Source organism: Triticum dicoccoides, chromosome 3B (genome assembly GCF_002162155.2).
Source record: "Triticum dicoccoides isolate Atlit2015 ecotype Zavitan chromosome 3B, WEW_v2.0, whole genome shotgun sequence".
In the NCBI taxonomy this organism is placed as follows: domain Eukaryota; kingdom Viridiplantae; phylum Streptophyta; class Magnoliopsida; order Poales; family Poaceae; genus Triticum; species Triticum dicoccoides.
Window position 1 is genome coordinate 403,214,107 of NC_041385.1, and position 24,234 is coordinate 403,238,340.

The following is a 24,234-nucleotide window of genomic DNA, read 5'->3' on the forward strand; positions in this document are numbered from 1 at the left end:
GTGGAGGACGACTGCTTGTTGGGGTCGTTGCGATGTGAAGAAAGGAACGAAGGGAACCACTGTTCTGCTGTTGTGTTGACCAATTTAACAACATATGGAACCAATCAAACAACTGCAAGTCAGAAATCAATAGGATGACACATAATGCTCATCAATTTTTGACAAATGTAGTTTTTTTTGACAAGATTTTGATAAGTTTAGATATGACGTACTTCCTCCGTTTTAAAATAAGTGTCTTAATCTTAATACTCCATCGTTCTGTGATCCAAACACGCCCTAACTGGCCCGGTTGTCAGTGTGATCCCTTCTCATCCCATCTTTCTTCTTCAAACCCCCCACGGCCCCGAGCATTTTGGATCTTCCCTTGCCCGCAACCGAACCCAAACCCCGACCAAACCCCTCGACCTCACTCACCTCCTCACCTAGGGTTAGGGTTTCAACTCCACCGGCTCTCTCCCGCTCCAATTCGAACGAATCCTCCCGCATGGCCGCCGGCATCCTGGTGGACTTCCCCTCCATGGGGTCCGCCAGCTTCTTCCCCAGCCTCGAGTCCCTCCTCCGCGACTCCACGTCCCGCTTCCTCGCCGCCGTCTCCGCCGCCCCCGACCCGGACCTCACCAACTTCCGCTCCCTCTTCTCCCGTGTCCTCACCACCTACCCGGACCCTCCCCTCGAGGCCGTCTGGTTCTTCTCCGCGCTCACCTTCCACGACGCCCCCGACGACCTCCGCTCCATTCTCCACCTCCTCTCCGCCTTCACTGCCTCCTCCCCTGCCGCCGCCAAGCCCCTTGCGCTCCTCGCCCCCGTCGTCTCCGAACTCTTCCACTCCGCCAAGCCCCGCAGGGAGATTGAGGCGCTCGTCGAGGCTGTCCTCAGCTACATCAGTATCTGCAGCAGCCGCCCCGCTGGCGGCGAGGTCAACGCCGACGCTGGGAGGCTCTTGCCAGGTTTCGGGGAGCTGGTCAAGGTGTGGAGCGTGCGCAACTCGAGGGACAGGTGCCCGTTCCAGGTCCTTTTCCCGCTAGTCGGGGAAGAGGCCAGGCGGGAGCTCATGAAGGACGGCTGCACTGTCACTTTCCTCGCCGGTGTGGTGGTGGCGGAGGCCTTCCTGCTCAGGCTCTGCCTCAAGGTGCAGGGTGTGGCTGGGGTGCCACGTTCTGAGCTGCAGAAGGAGCTAAGGATCTGGGCGGTTAGCTCTATCTCGGTCTTCCAGAACCAGCAATTCTTCGGTGAGTTGATGCTGGCCATGCCCTTATTGTTCCTTGCAGCTTCAGGTTTAGTGACTCCACCGGGATGACCATTTTGCTGATGGATTTTGCAGGAGTCCTGCTGAACATGCTTGTAAACCCTCCGCTGCCTGTTTATTCACTACTGGTATGTGTTCCTTTTCAGAGTATATATCACGTCGTTGCAGGGAACATAAATACCTAGGAATAGCCATGAGCAAATAGGCTCATCCCTTGAATTAAGGAATACGAGGGCTGCTTAGGCGTTGTCATTATCTGTTGTATTAGTTAGCTAATTGCCATACATTATCTTTTCATGAGATATGAACTGTGCAACTTGTTCCTTTGTACTTCTATTGTGCTTGGACTCAGGGGTCTTTCTTGTGGAATTGTGAGGAGAACAGTACTAGGACTACTGTATTTCACGTTGTATCCACCAGGAGCCTTACTTGGGATGGAATTTGCATACCATCTTTGCGATGTAAACTGGATGAAGTCTGATCTGTGGTGATCTTTTGCCCTTCTATTTGAACCATCATCACTATATGTATGTGTATGCTGTGTAGTGTGAACCTTGCTATTCCAGTCTCACAAAATGCTCAATTGCTACCATGTTTACTTATTTTAGACCACAGACTGTTGTGCAGGCCATGCCAGTCCCTTGCTAATGAATTAAGTTCGCCAGCATTTTCATTTGTTTGCAGATCCACTGAATTAAGTATAGAACAATACTTGTCTATCTTCGTATAGTGCCTCCTTCCTCAATTCCTTGCGTTTACTGTGCCAATATCGTTCATAAGAATGAACTAGTTGTTCGCCCCTGATGCAATTTGAGTTGTGATGATGGCATTATTATTTTTTTACGTATTATTGAAGTTGCAATTTGTTTTTTGGTGCATAACTCAGAGTGCTGATGATGAGATCTTGGTGAGAGATGTCCTTTATGATGCTTTGATCTTGGTGGATTATTCATTCCTCAATGGAGCTGAAGTTGATCAAGCTGATAGTTCCCTTTTGCCTATTTTTGTGTCAAGATTGGTTATAACTCTTGATGCCATCAATGATGCCAGGTGATAAATAGTTGTTAACTAAACTTGTCTGGTTGAAAGAAAATTTCTTCTAATTTCTTTATTCCTGATAATAGGGCCAAAGGAGATCAAGGGAGAGCAATGTCGTTTATCAACGCCTTCTCAACTTCAAATATTCCCGTTTACCTGGCTAGGTGGGCTGCTCGTCAAGCTGGCACCAGAATGGCTGGCACTGACCAACTCGGCAAACCAGTTGCTATCACACCTCAAGCTTTTCTGAGTATGTACATATTTGACATGATCCTGTCGATTTTAAGTAACAATAGGTGCTTGTTATTGTGTTGTATAGAGTCGGTGCTGAAGTTGTACATGGTTTCTTTTCACAGAGTGGCTTGTAGATCTTGAAGACAAGGGGCTCACAGTGTTTGGAGAGAACTGTTCAAGGATCAGGGAGAGGCTGATGCATGATGATGCCAAGAATGACTATCACTATCAGAGCAGGATGGGTCACTCAGACGCTGGCCTTTTCTTCATTGACAAGCAGAGTCACCAGGAGGGTATGCACACAGAAGGTGGGGAGGATGAAGAAGCCGTGGAGATGGAGACAGCTGATAATGCTTTCATGGCTGCCGCTCAGTCCATGAAGGTGACGGCGAACGGCATAAGGAAAAGGAAGGATTGTGGAAATGAAGACGCAGCAGTTGTGAAGTTTGTGAAGTACAAGGCTGAAGATAGCTCGGTTAAGGATTACTTCTCGTCTGCTGCTACCAATGGCATGAGCAGTGGTAGCGAGGTGGAGAATCCACAGTCTGATGATGAGATGGAAGAAACAGCTTGATATGGGTAGAAGGAAATCACTCACTAATGCTTACTTGAGGAGAGTCGTTTTGAAGAGTTCACTGGACAAGTGCCTTTCTGGAGTCTGCAAGACTGTTGTTGTTTTGGTTTCCGCCTCTTAATGATGTCATGAAGTAGTAGTATCTCGTATGGTTCCTGCTCGATGATGACGATGAGTTGAAGCGGGTTCCTGCGGTCCGACTCCAGCAGGCCTACGGATATAGTAGTAACTGGTAGCTAACCTAACTTGGCGCGTGATGCCATGAGCTATATCATGTTCCTTGTTATATGCAATTAGAGACTTTCAACATGTAGATTTGCTTCCAAGACTTCTGTCATAGAAGAGTACCTTTCCTGTTGTCCCACGGTACCATCTTGAATTAATGAATCTTGGCTACCTTTTAGTTCGTAATTACTATGGATGGATATTGTGCCTTGCGTTTATTTGTCGTACCAGAGCTAGCAAATATCCAAGAGTACTTTTATTTGTGTTATTTCTGGTCTCCTGTTGGTTCAACAATCAACATAGGCAGTTTCCTTCTCTCTGAAAACAAAACAAAACTTTGCCTGTAGGTGGCTGTCGTGATCTACTCTAGATGACTCAACTTTGTACTAGACTCAACTTTGTACTAAATTTGGTACAAAGTTGAGTCATCTATTTTGGTTAGGGGGGAGTAGTATCTAAGTAATGCATTTTGAAATTTCAAAAATAGCTTTGCATGGTGCTGATGCCGTCTACTCCCTCTGTTAAATATTTGTCTTTTTAGAGATTTTGAATGGACTATCACATACGGATTTATATAGATATATTTTAAAGTGTAGATTCATCCATTTTTGCGCTGTATGTAGTCACTTGTTGAAATTTCTATAAAGACAAATACTCTGTATATAGACATATTTTAGGAACGAAGGGAGTATTTTTGTTTGTAGTGAGTGTTCGTTGATTTGATGCTATGTTTACCCTTGGGTGAAGATGCGTGTATATATGTCTCATGTGCCGTAGTGCGTCATTGAAAGGAAAGCCCATGAGCGCCTTGTAGCATTTGAGAATTTTATTTGTATAGACAAATATTAAAAAATCAGACGTCAGTTTTTTAGCATTTGCCAGCGAACGTCCAGATTTGTCATGAAAAACAGATAAATTTGCCATGTTGTGTAAGATTTTGTCATGTTCTAGAGTGAAAATTGTCATATAGTGTAGAAACTTGTCGTGCTGCAGCGAGTAATTGCTATGCGTACGATCGAGAACCGGCGTACCTCAGATTTTTTTACGCGCGAAATGTATATTGGGGTTAAAAGGAAAAACAAACATATTCATTTCTCTCTAAAAAACAAAACAAAACAAAACATAGGCAATTTCTTTGCCTGTAGCTGTAGCCTGTAGGCGTCTTCGTGGTCACTGCCCACTACTCTTGCCTTCTCGCAGGCCAAATTCATGTCTTCCCTCGCTCTTTTCCACGGCCCATTCTCCTACCACCGGGCTCCTCCCTCGTCGCCGACCGGCACCTCTCCACGGCCGACGCGACTGCCGGCGCATTCTTCTCCTTCCCACCCCAATTCGCGCCCCCTCCCTGACGCGCAAGCCGATGAGCTCCGGTCCCACGCAGCGGCGCTGCAGGAATGCGCCGTCCGCCGAGCGCTCCGCTGCGGACAGGAGCTCCACGCGCGGCTGCTCCGTTCCGCGCGGCAGCCGGACACGTTTCTCCTCGACTCGCTCCTCAACATGTACTGCAAGTGTGGCCGCCTGGCGGACGCACGAAGGGTGTTCGACGGAATGCCACACAGGGACGTTGGTCAAGTGGTTAAGTTGCAAGGTCTGGATGACCCCTACGTTGGTTCGTCCCTTGTTCAAGCTTACACGAGCCGTGGGGAAGTGGACGCTGCTGAGACAGTGCTGCTGGGCTTGCCTGAACGAAGCGACGTGTCATGGAATGCTCTGCTCACCGAGTATGCTCGGCAGGGCGACTACAGAAAGGCCATGCGTGTTTTCCATAACTTGTCGGAATTTGGTGATGAGATAAGCAAGTATACTTTGCCTACCCTTCTCAAGTGTTGTGTGGAACTCGGTCTTCCAAAATCTGGCCAGGCTCTTCATGCTTTGGTGGTCAAGAGAGGGCTGGAAACCGATAACGTGCTGAACAATTGCCTTGTTGAGATGTACTCCAGATGTCTATCTGCTGAAGAGGCCTATCAAGTCTTTATCAGGATAGACGAACCTGATGTGGTGCATTGCAGTGCCATGATCTCTTCTTTCGGTCGACATGGTATGGCCTGGGAAGCATTTGATCTTTTCGTAAAGATGTCAGACATGGGAGTCAACCCAAACCAATATACATTCGTGGGCATTGCTGGTGTTGCATCAAAGACTGGTGATGCAAACCTTTGTCGCTGTGTTCATGCGTGTGTTGTGAAAAGTGGGCTGGCTATGCCAAAATTAGTGGCTGATGCCATTCTAAATATGTATGTGAAAGTTGGTGCTGCTCAAGATGCAACAGTTGCTTTTCATCTTATGCATGAGCCTGACACATTTTCGTGGAACACATTTCTCTCCGGATTTTATAGTGGAAGCAACTGTGAGCAGGGTTTGAGGATTTTCAAGCAGATGAAGTGCGAAGGCTTTTCAGCCAACAAATATACTTATGTAGGTGTTTTGAGATGCTGCACTAGCTTGAGGAACCTGATGTATGGCACTCAGGTTCATGCATGTGTTCTGAAAAGTGGGTTGCAAAACGATAATGATGTTTCAAGAATGCTACTTGACATGTATGCGCAATCTGGCTGCTTTACAAGTGCGTGCCTGGTATTTGATCGACTGGAAGAAAGAGATGCTTTCTCGTGGACAGTGATTATGTCAGGATATGCTAAAACGGATGAAGCTGAGAAGGTGATGGGATGTTTCCGTTCAATGTTGCAAGAAAACAAAAGGCCTAATGATGCCACACTAGCAGTTTCATTGAGTGTTTCCTCTGATGTGGCATCCTTAGGCAGTGGGCTCCAACTTCATTCATGGGCCATCAAGTCTGGCTGGAACAGCTCAGTTGTCTCTGGTGCTCTAGTTGACATGTATGTGAAGTGCGGGAACATAACGGATGCTGAGATTCTATTCTATGAGTCAGAAACATGTGATCAAGTTGCATGGAATACACTCATCTGTGGTTATTCTCAACATGGTCATGGGTACAAGGCACTGGACACGTTCAGACAGATGGTAGATGATGGGAAAAGGCCTGATGATATCACATTTGTAGGTGTTCTCTCAGCGTGTAGCCATGCAGGATTACTTGACGAGGGAAGGAAGTACTTTCAATTGCTGAGTAGTGTCTATGGAATTACTCCTACGATGGAGCACTATGCTTGCATGATTAATATTCTGTCCAAGGCTGGAAGACTAGCTGAGGCTGAATCTCTTATCAATCAGATGCCATTGATCCCGGATTCATCCATATGGAGGACGATTTTGGGAGCTTGCAGGATACATGGAAATATCGAGATTGCTGAGAGAGCTGCAGAAAGATTGTTTGAGTTAGATCCACAGGATGTTTCTTCTTCTGTATTGTTATCAAACATTTATGCAGATTTAGGAAGGTGGAGTGATGTTACAAGACTTAGGAATATGCTACTAGATCATGGAGTAAAAAAAGAACCAGGGTGTAGCTGGATTGAAGTCAATGGCCAGATTCATGTATTCCTGTCGCAAGATGGATGTCCAGAATATTAAGAATTTGTTACAACGTGCATTCTGTTCCCGCAATCTGAAATGCCACCATGGGCCGTGCTCATACATAAACTATGAGACCAGGAGGTGACGATGAATAGATTGAAGGTTTTTCCCGCAAAAAACAAAACAAAACAAAACTATGAGACCAGGAGCTGGTTTGAAGTAGATATGGCTAGTTCTGCAGGCTGATACAAAGTGCTAACGTAAATCCCGTTTATAAATACGATTACTGAAAATGCCACACCTGCATTAGCAGATCACTACCACTCTGTTACACTGTTGACTGTTTTATCTCATTTAAACATGCTGTTTGGTCCCTGAACTTGCCTGTAGAGTTTGATGGGCAAGTCTTGATTCTAAATTTAATCGCATATGCTATCCTGCAGTTTTATAAGAGACGCAATGTGCAGAAAATCCACCGACATGGTCGGTGCAATTATTTGTTACATCATATACTAGGATGAATTCTGATCGAGGACAGTTCCTTGGTGAGGCATGTGAAAATGGTCACGAAATCTTGCCTGTACCGTGAGCTAAGATATGGTTACGGATCAATTTGGGACAGGGAGAGTCTGATGGTGACCCACTTCCGTTGATACTGGATTGCTCATGTCGCATTTGTAGTCCAATTGGGACCCCTGTGCATGCGAGGTGATCAGCTTGTTCACCAGCTTAAGTAGGATCCTTTCGAATTCCTCGCCACTAGACCATGGATGAACCTCAGCTTTGATAAGCTGGGGATCGCTGCTGATGAGATTCCAGAGGGGGTAATTCTCCTTTGGCATGACATAGTCCCCTTCCCCTAGCTTAAGAGAGGGGCAGTAATCCCCCTTCCCGTCACCGATGTATATGAAGTGCTTGTTCTTGGCACTGTCTGTCTCTTGAATCCTCTGGATTATCTTGCCCTGCAATGGCAAGTGAAATTTAGTTCATGGGTGGTAAGGTCGGTTTTCACCACTTTTCAGATGAGTAAATGCACTGAGGTTTCAGCACACACAATATTTTATCAATGGTTTGACAATACATCATGCCTAATACTACAAGATTCTAAATGCAGCACACACAATATTTTATCAATCGTTTGTACTAAGCTCAAGACACTTATTTTGAGACCGAGGGAGTATATACTAAGTGAATAAATTGTTTCTTTTGTCTCCATCACCCACGTGCATCGAGTGAATCTGTGAATTAACACATGAAGTGATCTGCCATCCTACTGTTCATACCTTGCACATGTTGTCAGGGCACAGGTTGCAGCCATGGGGCGAGGTCGTGGGATCATGGAACGGCGAGATCCTGAGCCTCCCTTGGGCGTCCACGCGCGCGGGGTTGGTGTTGATCTCAGAGAAGCAGCCGAGGACGCCGTGGTGCTCCAGGACGGTCTCGATGAAGAAGGAGTTGGCGTCGCTCACCACCTTCAAATCACACCTGCGACGCACACCTACCACCGTCAAGATCCAACCACCGGCCGCGTGGGAAATCAAGAACACATCGGCAAATCGCCATCGGTCCATTTCATACCCTAATGCCGACGCCGTCCGGATGGCGGAGAGGACGTGCGCGTCGAGAGGCGCGCTCCTGAGGCACACGCGGATGTCGTCGGCCGACCTCCCCTGCGCGTGGAGCTCCCCCATCATCCTGTCCTGGAAGTGGAAGACATCAAGGCCTCACTCAGCCGGGAGAAGCGCCACGCGTGTCTAGGCGGGTGTGTGGGCGTATCGTGTTCGTACCATGAGCGAGTTCCAGCGCATGGTGGGGCGCAGGCGGTTGAAGGCGTCGGCGGCCCCGAGCTTGGTGATGACCCAGTCGTCGCTGTCCCACTGGATGATGGTCTTGTCGAAGTCGAACAGCACCACCACGGCGGCCATCTCCGGGAAGAGACGGCGGACGATGCTTCCTGCCTCCGACGTTTGCGGTACGAGACTCCGGCGTGGCTTCTGTTTGTTTGTTGGTGGCGGCGTCTCGGACTCTCGGTGTGGTTTTATAGCAGCCGCAGCCGTAGCCGTGTGGCAGCTGGTGACCTGGGAAGGCTTCCACACCGCCACTTGTGGCCTCTCTCTTGTGCTTGCGTTTACATTCGCTTTGTTCGCCCTTCGCCGTACCATAACTGTTGTGCATACTCGATTGGCTGCCTTTGCCTTCGCCTTTGCATGGTGCTTTGTCATCACGATAGGGATGGTTCATCGGAAAGTTTATTAGTACTAGCTCAATGACCGTGCGTTGCAACGGGACAAAATATTTTTTTCAAAAAAGTTGAACATAGTCGGAAATATATATAATTCCCACATCTTAAACTTTGATAGTTCTGATATCAATTTATGCACATACGTTTCTCGAAAAAGAAACAAATACAAGCTTTAAGAAATGAAAAAAGAAATAAGTTCTCATGTGTCCATAAGAAGCGGCTAAGATCAACATACATCTTGACCAGTACCATCTTATCCTAGGCATACCCACAAAGCACGACATGAACTAAATCCTAGGTCTGCAGTTGCATCTACTACATATTTTTTATTGTTCTAAAAAATATAAGACACAAAGCACCTGTGATCTTCAGGAATGGAAATCTGCTATGTCGCTAAAACGTGTGCAGCATGTCCAACTTGGCAGGATCTACAGAGGATAATCATTTTCTCAGTCCATGGAAGACAATTTTCTGCAACTTATCGACAGCTCATGGAATACCACATGTTACAAGGCAGCAACCTGGATACAATACTGCCTCGTCCTAAGCAGCCTCTCCAGATGTCCAAGCTGTGCCTTCTCTCCAGATACCCCCTCCTCGGATTCTTGCAATCAGGAGATCGATGTTGTTGGACAAAACACAGCCAAATCTATTAGTATATGTGGAGAGAAAGAAACACGTACCTGTATTTGTAGTTGTGCAGCGCGGCAAGAGCCCTAGAGAGCTGCTCCTTTTGCCGCTAGATGCCCTCGGCGGCCTCCCTCCTCCCGACGACGAGCTCGTATGGCTGCGCCCGCTGCAGTTCGAGCCGCCACCTCATCTCCATGCATGTTGTACGATGGCGGACGCCTCCTGCGAGGCCCTGGCATGGCCTGCATCCCTTTTACTCGCCTTGTCTGAATCAGCAGCGGCCCCGGCTACCACGGGAGACTCGTCACTCCCGCTGAGCAACCTCCTCCTCGCAGCCATTGCGGCGTCTCCCGCTGGTCAGGAAGCGGCTATGTGACTTGCTCCCGTCGCATGGCCCCAGGGTCTTCCTCCTCATCATCGTTGTCGCTTTGCCGCAATACCTGCCTTCCCCGCCAGTCCGGAATGTCGGATCTGAATCCACCGTGGGGTTTGACGGGGCGGCGGGGTAGATGGGAGCAGATGTACAGTTGGCTGCGAGGACATCCCGTGATGGATTTTGGGAAGGGGGGCTGGTGATTTCGGCGGCGATTGAGGAGATAGACCACGACGTGAGATGGAACCAGCGGATGAAGCGGGGTGGGGTTATCAGAAGTGGGAGGTCAGACGAAACTTAGCGACGTAAGTGGGGAGATGGAACCATACGGTTTTTTAGGTAGTGGAGATTCCATCAGAAGAGTTGCCCGATAGAATTTTGTCCAAGTTTACACCTCCTTTGGCTATCTTTTTTTTGGGCTAAACACACTCCACTCTGTTGAACATTGACAATGTTTATGGGGGATACAATCGTGGCCAGGAGGCTGAACGAGCCACACGTGGCACCCTTTAGAAAGGGGTAGATCATGCTTAGTGAGACTATATGCCTTGATATTAGATTTTCTCCCTTCAAGGATGAAGATACATGCCCGAAGATTAGAGGCTGACAAACTGATCTTGTTGGGGATAGAACTATTAGGTATGACCCGCCCAGGAGGGGCCGGATTATACCTATGGCCATTCATAAAGCCCAAGACGGCGCTGAAAGATGGCGGTTCGGTTAAGGGCCCAAAGCCCAAAGGCGACTCAAGGTCCGTAGAGATAAACCACCATATATATGTAACTTGTATTGTAAGGCAGGAACAGATAGAGACCGAGACGGACACTGTTTATGAGCCGGCTGAGACTCTGTGAGCCGCTGGGTGTTTACCTCTGTATATAAAGGGACGACTCGGCGGTTCAGGACAAGTAACATCAGATCGAGAGCTAGGTCAAGCGGATTCGCTCCCTAGTAATCGAGACATAAGCAATCCCACCTCAAACTGGATTAAGCCATTACCTTCACGACAAGGGGCCAAACCAGTATAAACTCCCGTGTCCTTTGTCCCATTTTAACCCCTTTAAGCTTCCTAGTTGCGATGGCTCCACGACTAAATCCTTTCACTAGGACATCTGCCGTGACAATTCCACGACAGTTGGTACCCACCATGGGGCCAGCGCACGGTGGGTTTGAGTTCTTGAAGGGTAGCTTCGAAAGGCTCAAAGGATACGCAGTGGGCCGGATGACCAAGAGTCGTCGCGGCAAGCTCTACATCGACGACGCAGGCTGGGGCCCCGACGCCAGCTCAATTGAGTACGGGTACCGGGTCCCTTTCGGCGGAATCCACGTCTTCATCGGCAAGATCGGCGAGCCGGGCCCTGAGCCGGACATCTGCACCGACATCATCGAGACGGCTCAACGTGCGAGACCCGTCCGGGCTCAGCCCGCCGTGAAGCGTGCCTTCGTGGGATGCATCCATGGACGGAAATTTTCTGAAGGATCTGTGTCTGGCGGTGAGACGGCCATCTACTCTGATGGCGAGTCATCCACGAGTGAGACGGATTCGTTGTATCAATTGAAAGACGGCGGGCTTGGGGGCTGTTCCGATGGCAGCAGTATTCCGGACCCCTTTAAGCCGCCGAGCAGAGTTGGGATCTTCATGGCCGGCACGCAACCCGGGCAAAACTCTACGACTGTGGCAGCGATAACCTTCGGGTCAGCAGCAGCCGGGGCAGGAGGCCCTGCACGCCCGCCGGCTCAGGTACTGATGGATCTGATGGATAGGATGACAACCCTGTTAACCGCCGTGGTCAATCCGGCGGATCAAGCTCAACATGATGCAGAAGTGGCGCGGTTACGTGAGGAGGTAGCACAAGCCAAGGAAAACCTGGCAGTGGAGGACGACATGATGGCCATAGAGCGGGCGGCTCTGGATGCTCGAGCCCAGCAGATTCAGTCAGAGGCTCTCCAGCTCACGATGGATCTGAACGCATCAAATGAGATCATGAGGTGAAGGCACCAGAAGACTCAATCCCGTCTGCCTCCAGTTTATGATCCTAGAAACCTCTTCCGCACGCCTGGTGCAGGCCCCAGTAACCCGCCAGAGGTAAACCGGGTTGCAACGCACGGGGCTGGGATGCCGGTTTAGCCACGTGTGACGGAACCCCCTCGTCTGAATGCTACTCCACCTCACTATGTACCAACACGACCGGGTCATTTTTCTAACCCTTTGGAGAACATGATCGCCGCAACGGCACGATTGGCGGCTCTCCCGGTGGATGGCGACTCACCGACGGCGGTTGAAACACGAAGGGTCAGAGAACTTATTCAGATGGCTTTGGCGTAGCAGGAGGCATATTCTTATAGTCGAGACATGATTCATTTGACCCCTCGCCCAAGCCGGAGCCCGAGCTATAGCAGGCACATGGATTCAGCAACCGTTTCAAGCAACGCCCGGCGCCGTGACCAGCCGTGCGGGCATGACCCGGCGTGTGATGGAGTTCCTAACTTGGTTGATCAGGATAGGATACGTCAAGAGGCTGAGCGGGCGGCTCAGCAGGCGGCTGCGCATGCGGCTCAGCGAGCGGCTTACCAGTCTTTTCCGGTTTATCCGACGACCTCTATTGAGGCAGGCGTGACCACTAGGACTGGAGGTGCACCTTGTCTGGTGCCGGCTCTACGTAACAAGCGTTTGCTCAAGGATTTCAAGGGACCTCGAAAGGTGCCTAATTACACGGCCGACTTACAACCTGGGGCATGGATCAAAAGCTACGAGATGGCTATGGAATTACTGGAAGTCAGTGACGCTGCAACGGCCAAGTACTTCACCATGATGCTGGATGGAACGGCCCGTACTTGGTTGAAGGGGCTCCCACCTAACTCCATCTGTTCATGGGCAGAGTTGAAGGCCCGGGTTATTCAGAACTTTAAGGATACATGCAAACAGCCCATGTCGATTGTGGACTTGACTAACTGCAAACAGGAGGAAGGTGAATCCACGAACCATTGGGTGCGTCGGGTCAAGGCCATAATACATTCATCTGATAAGATGGATGTCGGCTCTGCAGTCTTATGTTGGAGAAAAATTGCCATTTTGAGCCTCTGAAACAGAAGTTAGGGTGGCTCAAGCGTGATTGTAATGACATGGGCTAGTTGATGGCGGCTCTAGTCAAATATGCCGACTCTGATAGTACCAAGGATCCCGAGTCTGACGATGAGAAGACAGGGAAGGGAAAGAAGAGCGGCAACACCAAGGGTTCTCAGCATAACCCGACAAATCAAGGAGGCAATAATAAACGTAAGGCTGATGGTAGCTTGGAGTTTGTGGCTAACACCAATGCGCAGGGCAACAATCAACAACGTAAGAGGAGACCACCTCCTCGGTCCGGCGGGTCAGGTCCCACTCTTGAGCAGTTGCTAAATGAGCCCTGTCCAAGGCATGGTACTCTGCAGAAACCGGCCACTCACCTGTGGAAGGATTGTACGATCATGAAGGCTTTCAAGAATTCTAACATGTTTGACAACATTCATGGACTGGGTGGCGGCTCGGGTGGTGGCGGTTTTCATGGCCCGGGGGGCGGTTCTAATTCCAACTTTCAAGACCCTCAAGGTAATCAGGGCGGTTATAATCAGCCATCTAGCCAGGGGGGTCAGCAGCAGCAGCAATCGGGATATCAGAGTAATCCAAAGCAGCTGAATAGTGGACAATATCATGTGTTTACCACCAGTTTGTGCAAACGAGACCAGAAACTTCATAAGAGGGCTGTGAACGCTGTTGAGCCGGCAATTCCTTGTTATTTGAGATGGTCTGAACAGCCTATTCCATGAAGAGGGAGGATCACCCTCCCCGGGTTGACAATCCGGGTCACTTGGCCTTGGTGGTGGCACCTCAGGTTGGTGGATACAAATTCACTAAAATGCTCATGGATGGAGGCAGTAGCATCAACATCCTTTATTATGAGACTTTCTGTCGCATGGGGTTGACTGATAAAAACCTTAAGATGTCCAACACTGTTTTCCATGAAGTGGTGCCTGGTAAGTCGGTGTACCCAGTGGGTAAGATTGAGCTGGAAGTGGCCTTTGAAGATGAGCATGATTCCAGGGCTGAGAAGTTAACTTTTGAGGTGGTCAAAATCAAAAGCCCGTATCACGCTCTGTTTGGACGGCCGGCTTATGCAAAATTCATGGCACGACCATGTTATGTTTATCTACAACTCAAGATGCCGGGTCATAAGGGAACCATCACAATGCATGGGAGTCGAAAGATAGCCCTGGAATGTGAGGAAGGCAATGCTGCTTATGCTGAGTCTATCTGTGCAACTAAGGAGTTGAAGTTTTATCAGGACAATGTTGACCCGGCGGACATGACGTCTTTGAAGAAGCCAACCACAGAGCATGACCCGGTGATGAAGTTTAGATCGGCCGATGATACCAAGCTGGTTGATTTTGTTCCTGGCGACTCATCTAAGCAGTTCAGTATCAGCGCTAACCTCGATCCCAAATAGGAAAGCGCGCTCATCGAGTTCATCTGTGAGAACCGGGACATCTTTGCATGGAAACCTTCTGACATGCCGGGTGTACCGAGAGAACTCGCTGAGCACACTCTCAATATTGATCCAAAATTTAAGCCAGTCAAACAGTTTCTTTGGAGATTCAATGAGGAGAGGCGTAAGGCCATTGGTGAGGAAGTGGCCCAGCTCTTAGCGGCTGGGTTTATTATTGAAGTTTTTCATCCAGAGTGGTTGGCTAACCCGGTGCTCGTGCTTAAGAAGAACAACACCTGGCGTATGTGTGTGGATTACACGGATAACACATATTGGATTATTCACTTTAATGGGTCCAGGCAATTGGAGGGCTCGGGGGCTGGAGTTGTTTTAGCTTCCCCTCGAGGTGACAAATTTTGTTATGTGCTAAGGTTGATGTTTCCTTGTACTAACAATGCAGCTGAGTATGAGGCCTTGCTCTATGGTCTTCGGATGGCTAAGGAGATGAGCTTAAGCCGGGTAAGGTGCTTTGGCGACTCAGATTTGGTGGCCCAACAAGTCTCAGGCAAGTGGGATTCCAAGGATCCCCTCATGGCGGCTTATCGCCGTGAAGTTGATGCCATTGCTGGACACTTCAAGGGTTACCAAGTGGAGCACATTGATCGCAGAAAGAATGAGGCGGCTTATGCTTTAAGCCGGCTGGGGTCTCAGCATAAGCCGGTGCCACCTAACACTTTTTTTGGATATTCTGCATAACCCTTCTGTCAAGTTGCCTACAGAGGAAGACTTGGCTGTTCCTGACCCGGAAGCGCAATTGGTGGCGGCTCTTCACGTCATCCCAGATTGGACAGTTCCATATTTGGCTTACATGACTCGGGGCGAGTTGCCTGAGGATGAAACCTTGGCTAGGCAGATAACCCGGCGGTCTAAGTCAATGACAATTGCCAATGGTGAGTTGCATCATCGCAGTATCACTTGGGCGTTTCAACGTTGTGTCTCTCCTAAGGAAGGTTAAGAAATTTTTCGTGAGATTCATGAAGGAGATTGTGGCCATCATGCCGGTCCAAAGTCCCTTGTAGCCAAAGCCTTTCGTCATGGATTTTATTGGCTGACAGCTCACGCTGATGCAGAGGATCTGGTCAGTAAATGTGATGGTTGTCAGAAATTCTCACGACGGGCTCACGTGCCGGCTCAAGAATTGAGGATGATTCCAATTACTTGGCCGTTTGCAGTCTGGGGACTTGACATGGTTGGGCCTTTCAAAAGATCCAAAGATAAAAAGACCCACCTCTTGGTGGCAGTTGACAAATTCACAAAGTGGGTTGAGGCAGAGCCAGTTAGTAAGTGTGACGCAGCCACGACGGTCCAATTCATGAAAAAGGTGATCTTTCGTTTTGGCTTTCCACACAGCATTATAACTGACAATGGTACTAATCTGTCCAAGGGTGCCATGGAGGAGTTTTGTCAATGTGAGCATACTCGGCTTGATGTTTCATCAGTAGGTCACCCTCAATCCAATGGTCAAACTGAAAGAGCCAATCAGGAAATCTTGAAAGGCATCTAGCCCCAACTTATGGTTCCTTTGCAATGGACGCCGTGTTGTTGGGTGGAGGAGTTACCTTCTGTGATATGGAACATCAATACTACCCCAACAGGTCTACGGGTTACACGCCTTTCTTCATGGTTTATGGAGCAGAGGCGGTTCTCCCTAGTGACATCCGTCATGACTCGCCCCGTGTGGCGGCTTACGTTGAAGCTGATAATGAACAAGCCCGCCAGGATGCACTTGACCTGTTAGATGAAAAGCGTGATTTGGCAGCAGCCCGCTCGGCGATTTACCAATAGGACCTACGCCGTTATCACAGCCGCCGGGTTAAGTCCAGAACCTTTCAAGAAGGTGACTTGGTGCTCCGGCTCATCCAGGATCAAACTGATGCACAGAAGTTATCCCACCTTGGGAAGGGCCCTTTGTGGTCAGCAAGAACTTGAACAACGGGTCATACTACCTTATCGATGTTTGAGAGCACAAAGACTCACGTAAGTGGGAGGAGGATACCCGCCGGCCGTGGAATATCGCCCATCTTTGGCCTTACTACACTTGAGCCACCGGCTCTCATGATGTACATATTTTTGACAATGTATATATTATGATAAGTAATAAAGCAGGACCTCTGTCCTTTTCATCCTCAATGATCATATGTCTTCATCATCATAATTCCAACGACCAATTGGGGGCTGATCGTATTCGAATCTAGCTTAACCCTCTTGGTCCGGCTCATGATCGTATTCGAATCTAGCCGTTAAACCTCATGATCACTAGGGGGCTTCCTGTTCAAACATAGGTCGTATTCAAAACAAAGAGAACATAGCTGTCGGTACCCTCTTGATCGGCACAATGCGAAACCCACTAAGGGGATTCTTGATCATATTCGAATCATAGCTTAACCCCTTTTTGGGTCCGACTTTGATCGTATTCGAATTAGAGTTGTTAAAAAACTCCCATGGTCATTTGGGGGCTTCCTGTTCAAACATAGGTCGTATTCGAACCAAAGAGAACATAACTGTCGGTACCCTCTTGATCGGCGCAACGCCAAAACCACTAGGGGGCTTCATGATCGTATTCGAATCCTAGCTTAGCCCCTTTTGGTCCGATTTACTGATCGTATTCGAATCAGAAGCCTCGATTTTTATCTGTTTGGCTTAAGTTTTTTGAAAACAATCTTTGGTTTTGTCTTGAGACTTTTTTGTTCAGATCTAAGGTACATATATGTTTATATTTAACCCGGCTTGGCTTTGGACGATAAGTCGCCAACATATGATAATCATCAAACATTTGGAAGTGTTGGCTTCTAAAGATTGGGTTATCACCCTTACTCTTCAGGTCATATAAACTGGCAGTGCAAATTCAATATCACAGGTATGATATTACAGTTGTGTTTCAAAGTTATGATTCATAACAGACTTATCTGTGACTCCTTTTTTTCATATTAGTGGTTATATATCAGATATTATGACCCGCCCTGCGGTAAACCGCCAAGGGTTCTTGTGATCTATTTCTGTGTGCAGGATAGTTTAAGGACTTTCTTATGCATAAGGAAAAGAGATGATATGTATAATAAGGGTAAATATCAGATGACGGCTTAATAATGTTGAGCACCAAAATGTGCACAATGGCACAATAGAGCAAAGTTATTTCTACTCTATTACATGACTCCCCGAGTCCAAATGATTAAACTGTTTTTTCAGAAGGCCATAAATATGAGCCGCCCGGCGGATCAGTTCTCTTGTTGGCCTGAAGCTTCTGGATCAACCCTCTCTGCTCCTTCGTCCTGTTTCCTGTCCTGGAAGGTTGATGACGACTAGTCAATGCCACTCAAAGCTTCAAATTCAGCTTCATCATCAATGATCTTGGACGGGTCAACTTCAGGGGCGAAGGTATGCTTACGGATTGGGGGGGATCAGGCTTGCCACTTTATAACGTGGCGTCGGCATCCTCTGGTTTCCTGCATCATAAGCCGGATGATACTTGGTAAGGTCCATCTCATCGGCAATCAAATTGGCCACATGGCGTATTTCCTTCACACAAGCAGCAAAGTCCTCCTGTTCAAATGAAGTGCCATCCTCTTTAAGGCTTGGATACCCAATGGCGTTGTCGGCCGGGTCTAATTCTGGTAGCCACACCTTGGCCCGGCTTAAGGCAGCCACGGCTCCGGCTCTCGCAGATGACCGCTTCAACTCATTGAACCGCTGGGGCAGCACAGAAAGCTTCTTCAGTACATCAACCAGGAGTGTGGGGGCTTTGTTTGACAGGGCAACTGTGGCTAAGGCACGCTGAGATCCAGTGTAAAGTTGTTCCACGAGCGTGTAAACCGCCTTCAGCTTTATTAGCATGTCCTAGTTGAGGTTGGTGCTTCTGGGGCCTGCATAGCAATGGCAGATGAGTTAAATGACAAAGTCATATGATCACTAGAAAGATTTAAAACTTGAAGCTTGTAGGGTGGCTTACCAAAGAACGCTGAGACCATTTGAGACACATGGCGTTTTAAGCCGGATAATTCAGTGGTCACCTCTTCAAGAGCCGCCTCTGCTTTTTCAGCTCGTTGGGTTAAGGCAATCTTTTCCTCAGCCCAAGCCTTTTTCTCAACTTCAAACTCGGTTTTCAATTTTTCTTGTTCAGACACACTGAATTCAAATTTGGAATTTGCCCTTTGGGTTTCAGTCTCCTGTGATTCCAGGCGGTTCTTCAATTCAGACAGCTCTGATTGAAGTTGAGTAGTGGTGGTCTATACAAATACCGGGTTAAAATCTTGAATATTAGCAGACAAAATTAAGTCCCAAGCCTTTTGCAAGCAAAAACACTTGGCATTTGGGGGCTAATGTCTGCCTGAAAGTTTTATCTAAGCGACGGTTCATGAGAGTAAGTCCCAAGCACCTTGCAAGCAAGAGTACTTAACACTTGGGGGCTAATGCATATTGCTGTTAAAAGCTACACAAGTACTATATTTTATACAAGCATATGAAGGACCGGCTCATTCGTGCTGATTAAACCGGCCCTTGGGGACTACGGAGTAAGCCGGATTTTTTACAAGTTTTATCAAAAGATGTTATTAATGCTCATAGGTTCGTTCTAAGTCTACAACATATTCATCATAAGCAATAGACTTGGGGGCTGGCATAGTAAAGGTAATTCAATAAAGGGAAGAGTTTGTACCTCAAATTTCTGGTGCATTTGTTTCACCATATCAACTTCAAGATCACGGCTGCTGTGCACTTGACTAAGATAGCCAGAAAATACTTCGCCAAGGCTCATGTGAGTATAGTCAGCAACATCAAATCTAACTTTACGTCGTTCAATGTGCTCCTCTTTGGCAGAACACTTGGCCAACACAATAGGTCTCCCCGACTCAGTATAGCCGGTCTTGGTGATTCTACATCAACATCTTGTGGGTCGGCTGCTTTAATCGGGCTTGAAGCTTCCCGTGTAAGGGCATTTCCCTACCTTATGTTTTGGATGATGATGACAACCCTTTGTTGGTCTAATCCTGTGCTATTTGTTTCAGGTTCTCAATGATTAGGCTTTCATCGGTTAGTGGTTCTCTCTCGAAGGAATCATTTGAAGACGGAATCCTCTACGCTTTTATCTCTTTGGTCGTAGGGACCCCGTACACTCTAGAGGGAATCCACTGTGGATAGAATAGGAGAGTCCATTCTCGTTCACCTCCATCCCCCCTTTTTTCTTGTCGAGAGAGTGCCTCCATCTTCATCTAATCCTTGCTGTGTGTTCCCAGTGGTTGTACCGCTCGTCCGAGCGGTTGTACCTCTGGCTCTTGACACTACTCTATTGCTGTCGAGCGGTGGTACCGCTGCCTCCGGGCGGTGGTACCGCTGCCTCCGGGTGGTGGTACCGCCATCTGACTCTGCATAGTCCAGCAGCGGTTGTTCCGGCCATGCACCGCCCATGTACCGGTCAGGCTTCTGTTTTGATGCGGTGGCTGGGCGGTGGTGGCCCAGTTGGTCCGGTTGTTCCTTTTCAACCGGTACAACCGGAGGTTCGAGCGGTTCTTCCACTTGTTCCTTAGCCGCCCAAGCAATCAAGACCAGGCGGTTGCACCGGCCATGCACCGCCCAACTACCGCCCTCAAGGGTGACTTCGTTCTGTTTCGGTGCGGTAGTTGTGCGGTAGCTGGGCGGTTGGTCCGGTTATTTGCTAATGACAGGTACTACCGCCCGATGGCCCAGTTGTACCGCCTGGTAGGGTTCTGCAGTTACATCGTGAGTCCCGGTTGTACCGGGACAAGGAGCGGTTGTACCGCTGCAGTACTGAAAACGCAGTAACAGTTGGATTTTAGTGGGTTGCTATATAAGGTGGTTCCTCCACCTACCACGCCCATCTCTTACCTCTCTCACTCCACCATTGATGCTCTCAAGCTCTCTTGCCCAATCTCTCTCTCTAGCCACTCAAACTTGTTGATGTGCTAGGGTTTGAAGGAGGAGACCTAGATCTACACTTCCACCAAAGGATATTTACTTCCCCCATACTTTCTAGTGTGGATTTTGTTACTCTTGGTGCTTGAGCACCCTAGACGGTTGAGGTCACCTCGAGGCCATATTCCATTGTGGTGAAGCTTCATGGTTTCGTTGGGAGCCTCCAATTGTTGTGGAGATTGCCCCAACCTTGTTTGTAAAGGTCCGGTTGCCGCCTTCAAGGGCTCCAATAGTGGAATCACGACATCTCGCATTGTGTGAGGGCGTGAGGAGATTACGGTGGCCCTAGTGGCTTCTTGGGGAGCATTGTGCCTCCACACTGCTCTAACGGAGACGTACTTCCCCTTAAAAGGAAGGAACTTCGGTAACACATCCTCGTCTCCACCGGCTCCACTCTTGGTTATCTTATCCCTTTACTTTTGCAAGCTTACTTGTGCTATATCCATTGCTTGCTTGTGTGATCATTGTCTTTGCATCATATAGGTTGTCCACGTAGTTGCACATCTAGACAACCTATTTCATTGCAAGGTTTAATTTGTTAAATAAAAGTCTAAAAATTGTTAGTTGCCTATTCACCCCCCCTCTAGTCAACCATATCGATCCTTTCAATTGGTATCAGAGCCTCGTCTCTTTATTAAGGAGTTTGCCGTCCGAAGAGTATGGTTGACGTCAACGACGGTGCGGAGGAACACTCCGGTGTGAATCCCATCTCGTCTTCGGCCGAAGGGGGAACCTCGGTCTCACGTGAGGAATTCAATGTGGCTTTAGACACATTGAAAACCTCCATGACGGCCGAGGTTAAAAGCATGTTTACTGAATTTCTAGAGGGACTTAAACTATCTACCTCACCAATGAAAGTGGGTGATCCCACTAACAAGGTGACGGATGCTAACTCCGATAAGGGGGAAGCTAACAATGAAAAGAGTCCTTCTACTAGTGGTAGAAATGGCACCAGCATCTTTGCCCATGTGGAACCCCTAGTGTATAGAGGACCGATCCCCTCTACTCATTTGAATCATGCCGGTCCTCCTCCTAAATATGTGAAAAATGAAGATTATGATTCTTGGGTTTATCGCTTCAAGCGTCATTTAAAACATGTGAATACTAACCTTTGGAGAATTATTGAAGAAGGTTTCTATCCTCATGATCCAAGCAACTTCACCCCTCGAGAAGAAGTGGACAATCAATTCAATGAGAGTGCTCTCTTCATCATCCAAGATGCTATCCTTCCCGAAGATCTCCCTCATCTTCGACCTCATGTCATGGCTAAAGAAGCATGGAAGTGTGTCGAGCGTATGTATAGAGGAAGTGCTAGCATTCAATGCTCCAACTATGAAGTGGTGCAAGATGAAGCCGATGAGTTTGCAATGAAAGAGGATGAAGAACCTCGTGAGCTCTTTCGAAGAGTGACCAAACTTGCGGTCGCACTCCGAGATCATGGGAGTAAGGACACGGATGACAACTGGATCAAGCGCAAGTTCCTCAAGGCCATGATGCCCTACAACAAGGCCATGTCCTCCCTCATCCGCCAAAGACCGGACTTCCACTCCATGACCTCTGGTGAAGTGTTGGATGAGTTTGTTGCAATGAACATCTTGGATAAGACCGCCGACAATGCGGTGCTCCGTTCCCAAAGGGCAAAGAAGCCCAATCTTGCCTTGAAGGCCAAGGTTAGTGTGGAAGAAGAAGAAGAAGAGGAAGATGAGGAGAGCAACCCCGAGGACACGAAGTATGATTATCATGAGCACATGGCTCTTGCCTCAAGACAGTTTTGGAGTAAGAAGACTACAAGACCCAATTTCAACAAGAACAACTCAAGTGGCCTCAAAGGGAAGCAACGAGTTAGAACTTGTTTCAACTGTGGCAATGTCAGTCATTTCGTTGCGGATTGTCCATACGAGAAGCGAGAAGACAATGGTGGCAAGTTCATTCGAAAAGACAAAGCCAAGTCCTTCCCCAACAAGAACAACTTCACCAAGAAGACTCCTTCTCGCGGGTTGGTGGTTCAATAAGAATACCGTGAGGATGACGATGATGATGAAGATGGCGAAACAATGGCCATGGCATCCGTTGCCATTGTCTCAACTCCTCGGGTGTCTCTCTTCGATGCACCTAACGAGAACATCACCGCCAAGTGCCTCATGGCTAAGGCCACCAACAAGGTAACCCCAACATCAAAACCACCATTATTCCTAACCCTCCTTCAACGGATGACTTTGATAATGGTAAGGGGTCTAATGAGGAGATCAATGAATTTGAGTCCTTCATGAGTAAACTCAAGGGCAAATCCAAGAAGCATTTCGTTGCTCTCTTGGAACAACTTGGTGAAGCCATTGACATGATCGAGGCTCATGAAGAAACCATCACTAAGATGGAAAGTCATAGTCGTGACTATGCCGATGAGATATCAGATCTCTCTAATGCTCTTGAGGAAGAGCGTGAGCATCATTTGGCTCTTGAGGAGTCACACAACGATGGTCATGCTAAACTAAAGAAAGATCTTGATCATGCTCTTGTTCTGTCTCGTGTTCTAGCTTCCGAGAAGGCTAAACTTGGGGTTGATCATGTTAGACTCACGGAGGAGTTTGATGTACTTGACAAGGCCCACAAGGTCTTGAAAAGTGCTCATGCCACCCTCAAGGAGTCTCATGCTCAACACCAAGTTAAGCTAACTAAGGAAAAGGCCACATTTCCTCACATGGTCTTAATTGATAATGCAAATGCTACTAACCCATGTTGTGAGCATATGCATCTTGTGGAGGAAAATGCCAAGTTGAAGGAACAACTCGAGAAAGGTCTTGTGTCATGCATACAAGGCGAGAAGAACCTAAATGACCTTTTGAGCAATCAAAAGGAAGTTGTGGGAAAGGAGGGAGTTGGGTTCGCACCCAAGTCCAAGAACAAGAAGAAGAACAAGGAGAAGAAGAGCAAGACCAATCGACCTCCTTCGCTCACGCAAACCTTTGTGAAGGAGGGAGAAGGTGCTCCTAAGGAGAAGAAGAACAATGGGAAGAGCGGTGAAGCCAAAGAGTGCAACGCCATCTCTCCGAACAAAGTCGGCAACTTTAACCCCTCTTATGTGTTGTGCCGTGCTAGTGATGGACATGTTTATGCTAAATTTGTTGGTTCTCCTTATGAGTACATTGAATGGTCTATTTGGGTTCCTAAGACCCTTGTTACTAACATCAAAGGACCCATTACTCAATGGGTACCTAAAACCAAGCATTGATCTCTTGTAGGTGTTTGCTTCCGGTGGGGGATCATGGTTGCTCGATAGTGGAGCAACAAATCATATGACCGGGAGCAAGGACTTGGTGGTGGACGTGCACAATATCCCATCTATGCCCACCAATGTCGAATGGGGTGATGCCTCACATTCTAAAGTATTGGGTCTTGGCAAGGTTGTCATTTCTCATGATCTAACGATCGAGAAAGTCATGCTTGTTGAGTCCCTTGCGTTCAATTTACTTTCCGTTCGTCAACTCGCACTCATGGGTTTTGCCACCTTCTTTGATATTGATACCGTGGCCCTCTTGTGGAGCAAGACTCTTAAAGTAGCCTTTGTTGGGCATGTCGAGAACGGTCTCTATGTGGTTAACTTCTCGGAGCAACCCACTAAGACCGCGACATGCCTAATGGCTAAAGTTGATGTGGGATGGCTTTGGCATCGCCGTTTAGCCCACGTCAATATGAGATCTTTGCAAAGTCTTCTGAAGGGGGACCATGTCCATGGACTAACGAATGTTAGTTTTGCCAAAGATCGTGTTTGCAGTGCTTGTATCGAAGGAA

At 48.1% G+C, this 24,234-nt stretch overlaps 3 protein-coding genes across 5 annotated transcripts; 2 read left to right on the plus strand and 1 right to left on the minus strand.

Moving 5' to 3' along the window:
• The first annotated feature begins 344 nt into the window (after nt 1-344).
• LOC119276214 lies at nt 345-3,544 on the plus strand. Its single transcript, XM_037557226.1, has 5 exons — nt 345-1,229; nt 1,322-1,374; nt 2,133-2,296; nt 2,371-2,534; nt 2,641-3,544. The coding sequence occupies exons 1-5, from the start codon at nt 485-487 to the stop codon at nt 3,090-3,092; spliced, it is 1,578 nt and encodes a 525-aa protein (XP_037413123.1). The 5' UTR covers nt 345-484; the 3' UTR covers nt 3,093-3,544.
• Nucleotides 3,545-4,504: 960 nt separating this feature from the next.
• LOC119276215 (putative pentatricopeptide repeat-containing protein At3g01580) lies at nt 4,505-6,915 on the plus strand. The gene has a single exon (XM_037557227.1). The coding sequence runs from the start codon at nt 4,527-4,529 to the stop codon at nt 6,807-6,809; it is 2,283 nt and encodes a 760-aa protein (XP_037413124.1). The 5' UTR covers nt 4,505-4,526; the 3' UTR covers nt 6,810-6,915.
• A 93-nt stretch (nt 6,916-7,008) lies between these two features.
• LOC119276216 (thiamine phosphate phosphatase-like protein) lies at nt 7,009-10,277 on the minus strand. 3 transcript variants are annotated; one of them, XM_037557231.1, is made up of 7 exons: nt 9,678-10,277; nt 9,516-9,598; nt 9,354-9,422; nt 8,540-8,965; nt 8,331-8,452; nt 8,036-8,237; nt 7,009-7,714 (listed from the first exon to the last, which is right to left on the minus strand). In XM_037557231.1, the coding sequence occupies exons 4-7, from the start codon at nt 8,912-8,914 to the stop codon at nt 7,361-7,363; spliced, it is 1,053 nt and encodes a 350-aa protein (XP_037413128.1). In that variant the 5' UTR covers nt 8,915-8,965; nt 9,354-9,422; nt 9,516-9,598; nt 9,678-10,277; the 3' UTR covers nt 7,009-7,360. The 3 variants fall into 3 exon arrangements, with proteins under 3 accessions (XP_037413128.1, XP_037413127.1, XP_037413125.1); XM_037557230.1 differs by having other exon boundaries at nt 9,516-10,277; XM_037557228.1 differs by lacking the exons at nt 9,354-9,422; nt 9,516-9,598; nt 9,678-10,277 and having other exon boundaries at nt 8,540-9,341.
• Nucleotides 10,278-24,234: the final 13,957 nt, after the last annotated feature.

Coding starts and splice junctions, on each gene's coding strand:
- LOC119276214 (XM_037557226.1), top strand. CDS start 485: ATGGCCGCCGGCATCCTGGTGGACTTCCCCTCCATGGGGTCCGCCAGC. Junction 1,230..1,321: donor CCAGAACCAGCAATTCTTCG/GTGAGTTGATGC, acceptor TGGATTTTGCAG/GAGTCCTGCTGAACATGCTT. Junction 2,535..2,640: donor CACACCTCAAGCTTTTCTGA/GTATGTACATAT, acceptor TTCTTTTCACAG/AGTGGCTTGTAGATCTTGAA.
- LOC119276216 (XM_037557228.1), bottom strand. CDS start 8,974: ATGACAAAGCACCATGCAAAGGCGAAGGCAAAGGCAGCCAATCGAGTA. Junction 8,453..8,539: donor TGCGCTGGAACTCGCTCATG/GTACGAACACGA, acceptor TTCCACTTCCAG/GACAGGATGATGGGGGAGCT. Junction 8,238..8,330: donor CGGACGGCGTCGGCATTAGG/GTATGAAATGGA, acceptor TGTGCGTCGCAG/GTGTGATTTGAAGGTGGTGA.
- LOC119276215 (XM_037557227.1), top strand. CDS start 4,527: ATGTCTTCCCTCGCTCTTTTCCACGGCCCATTCTCCTACCACCGGGCT.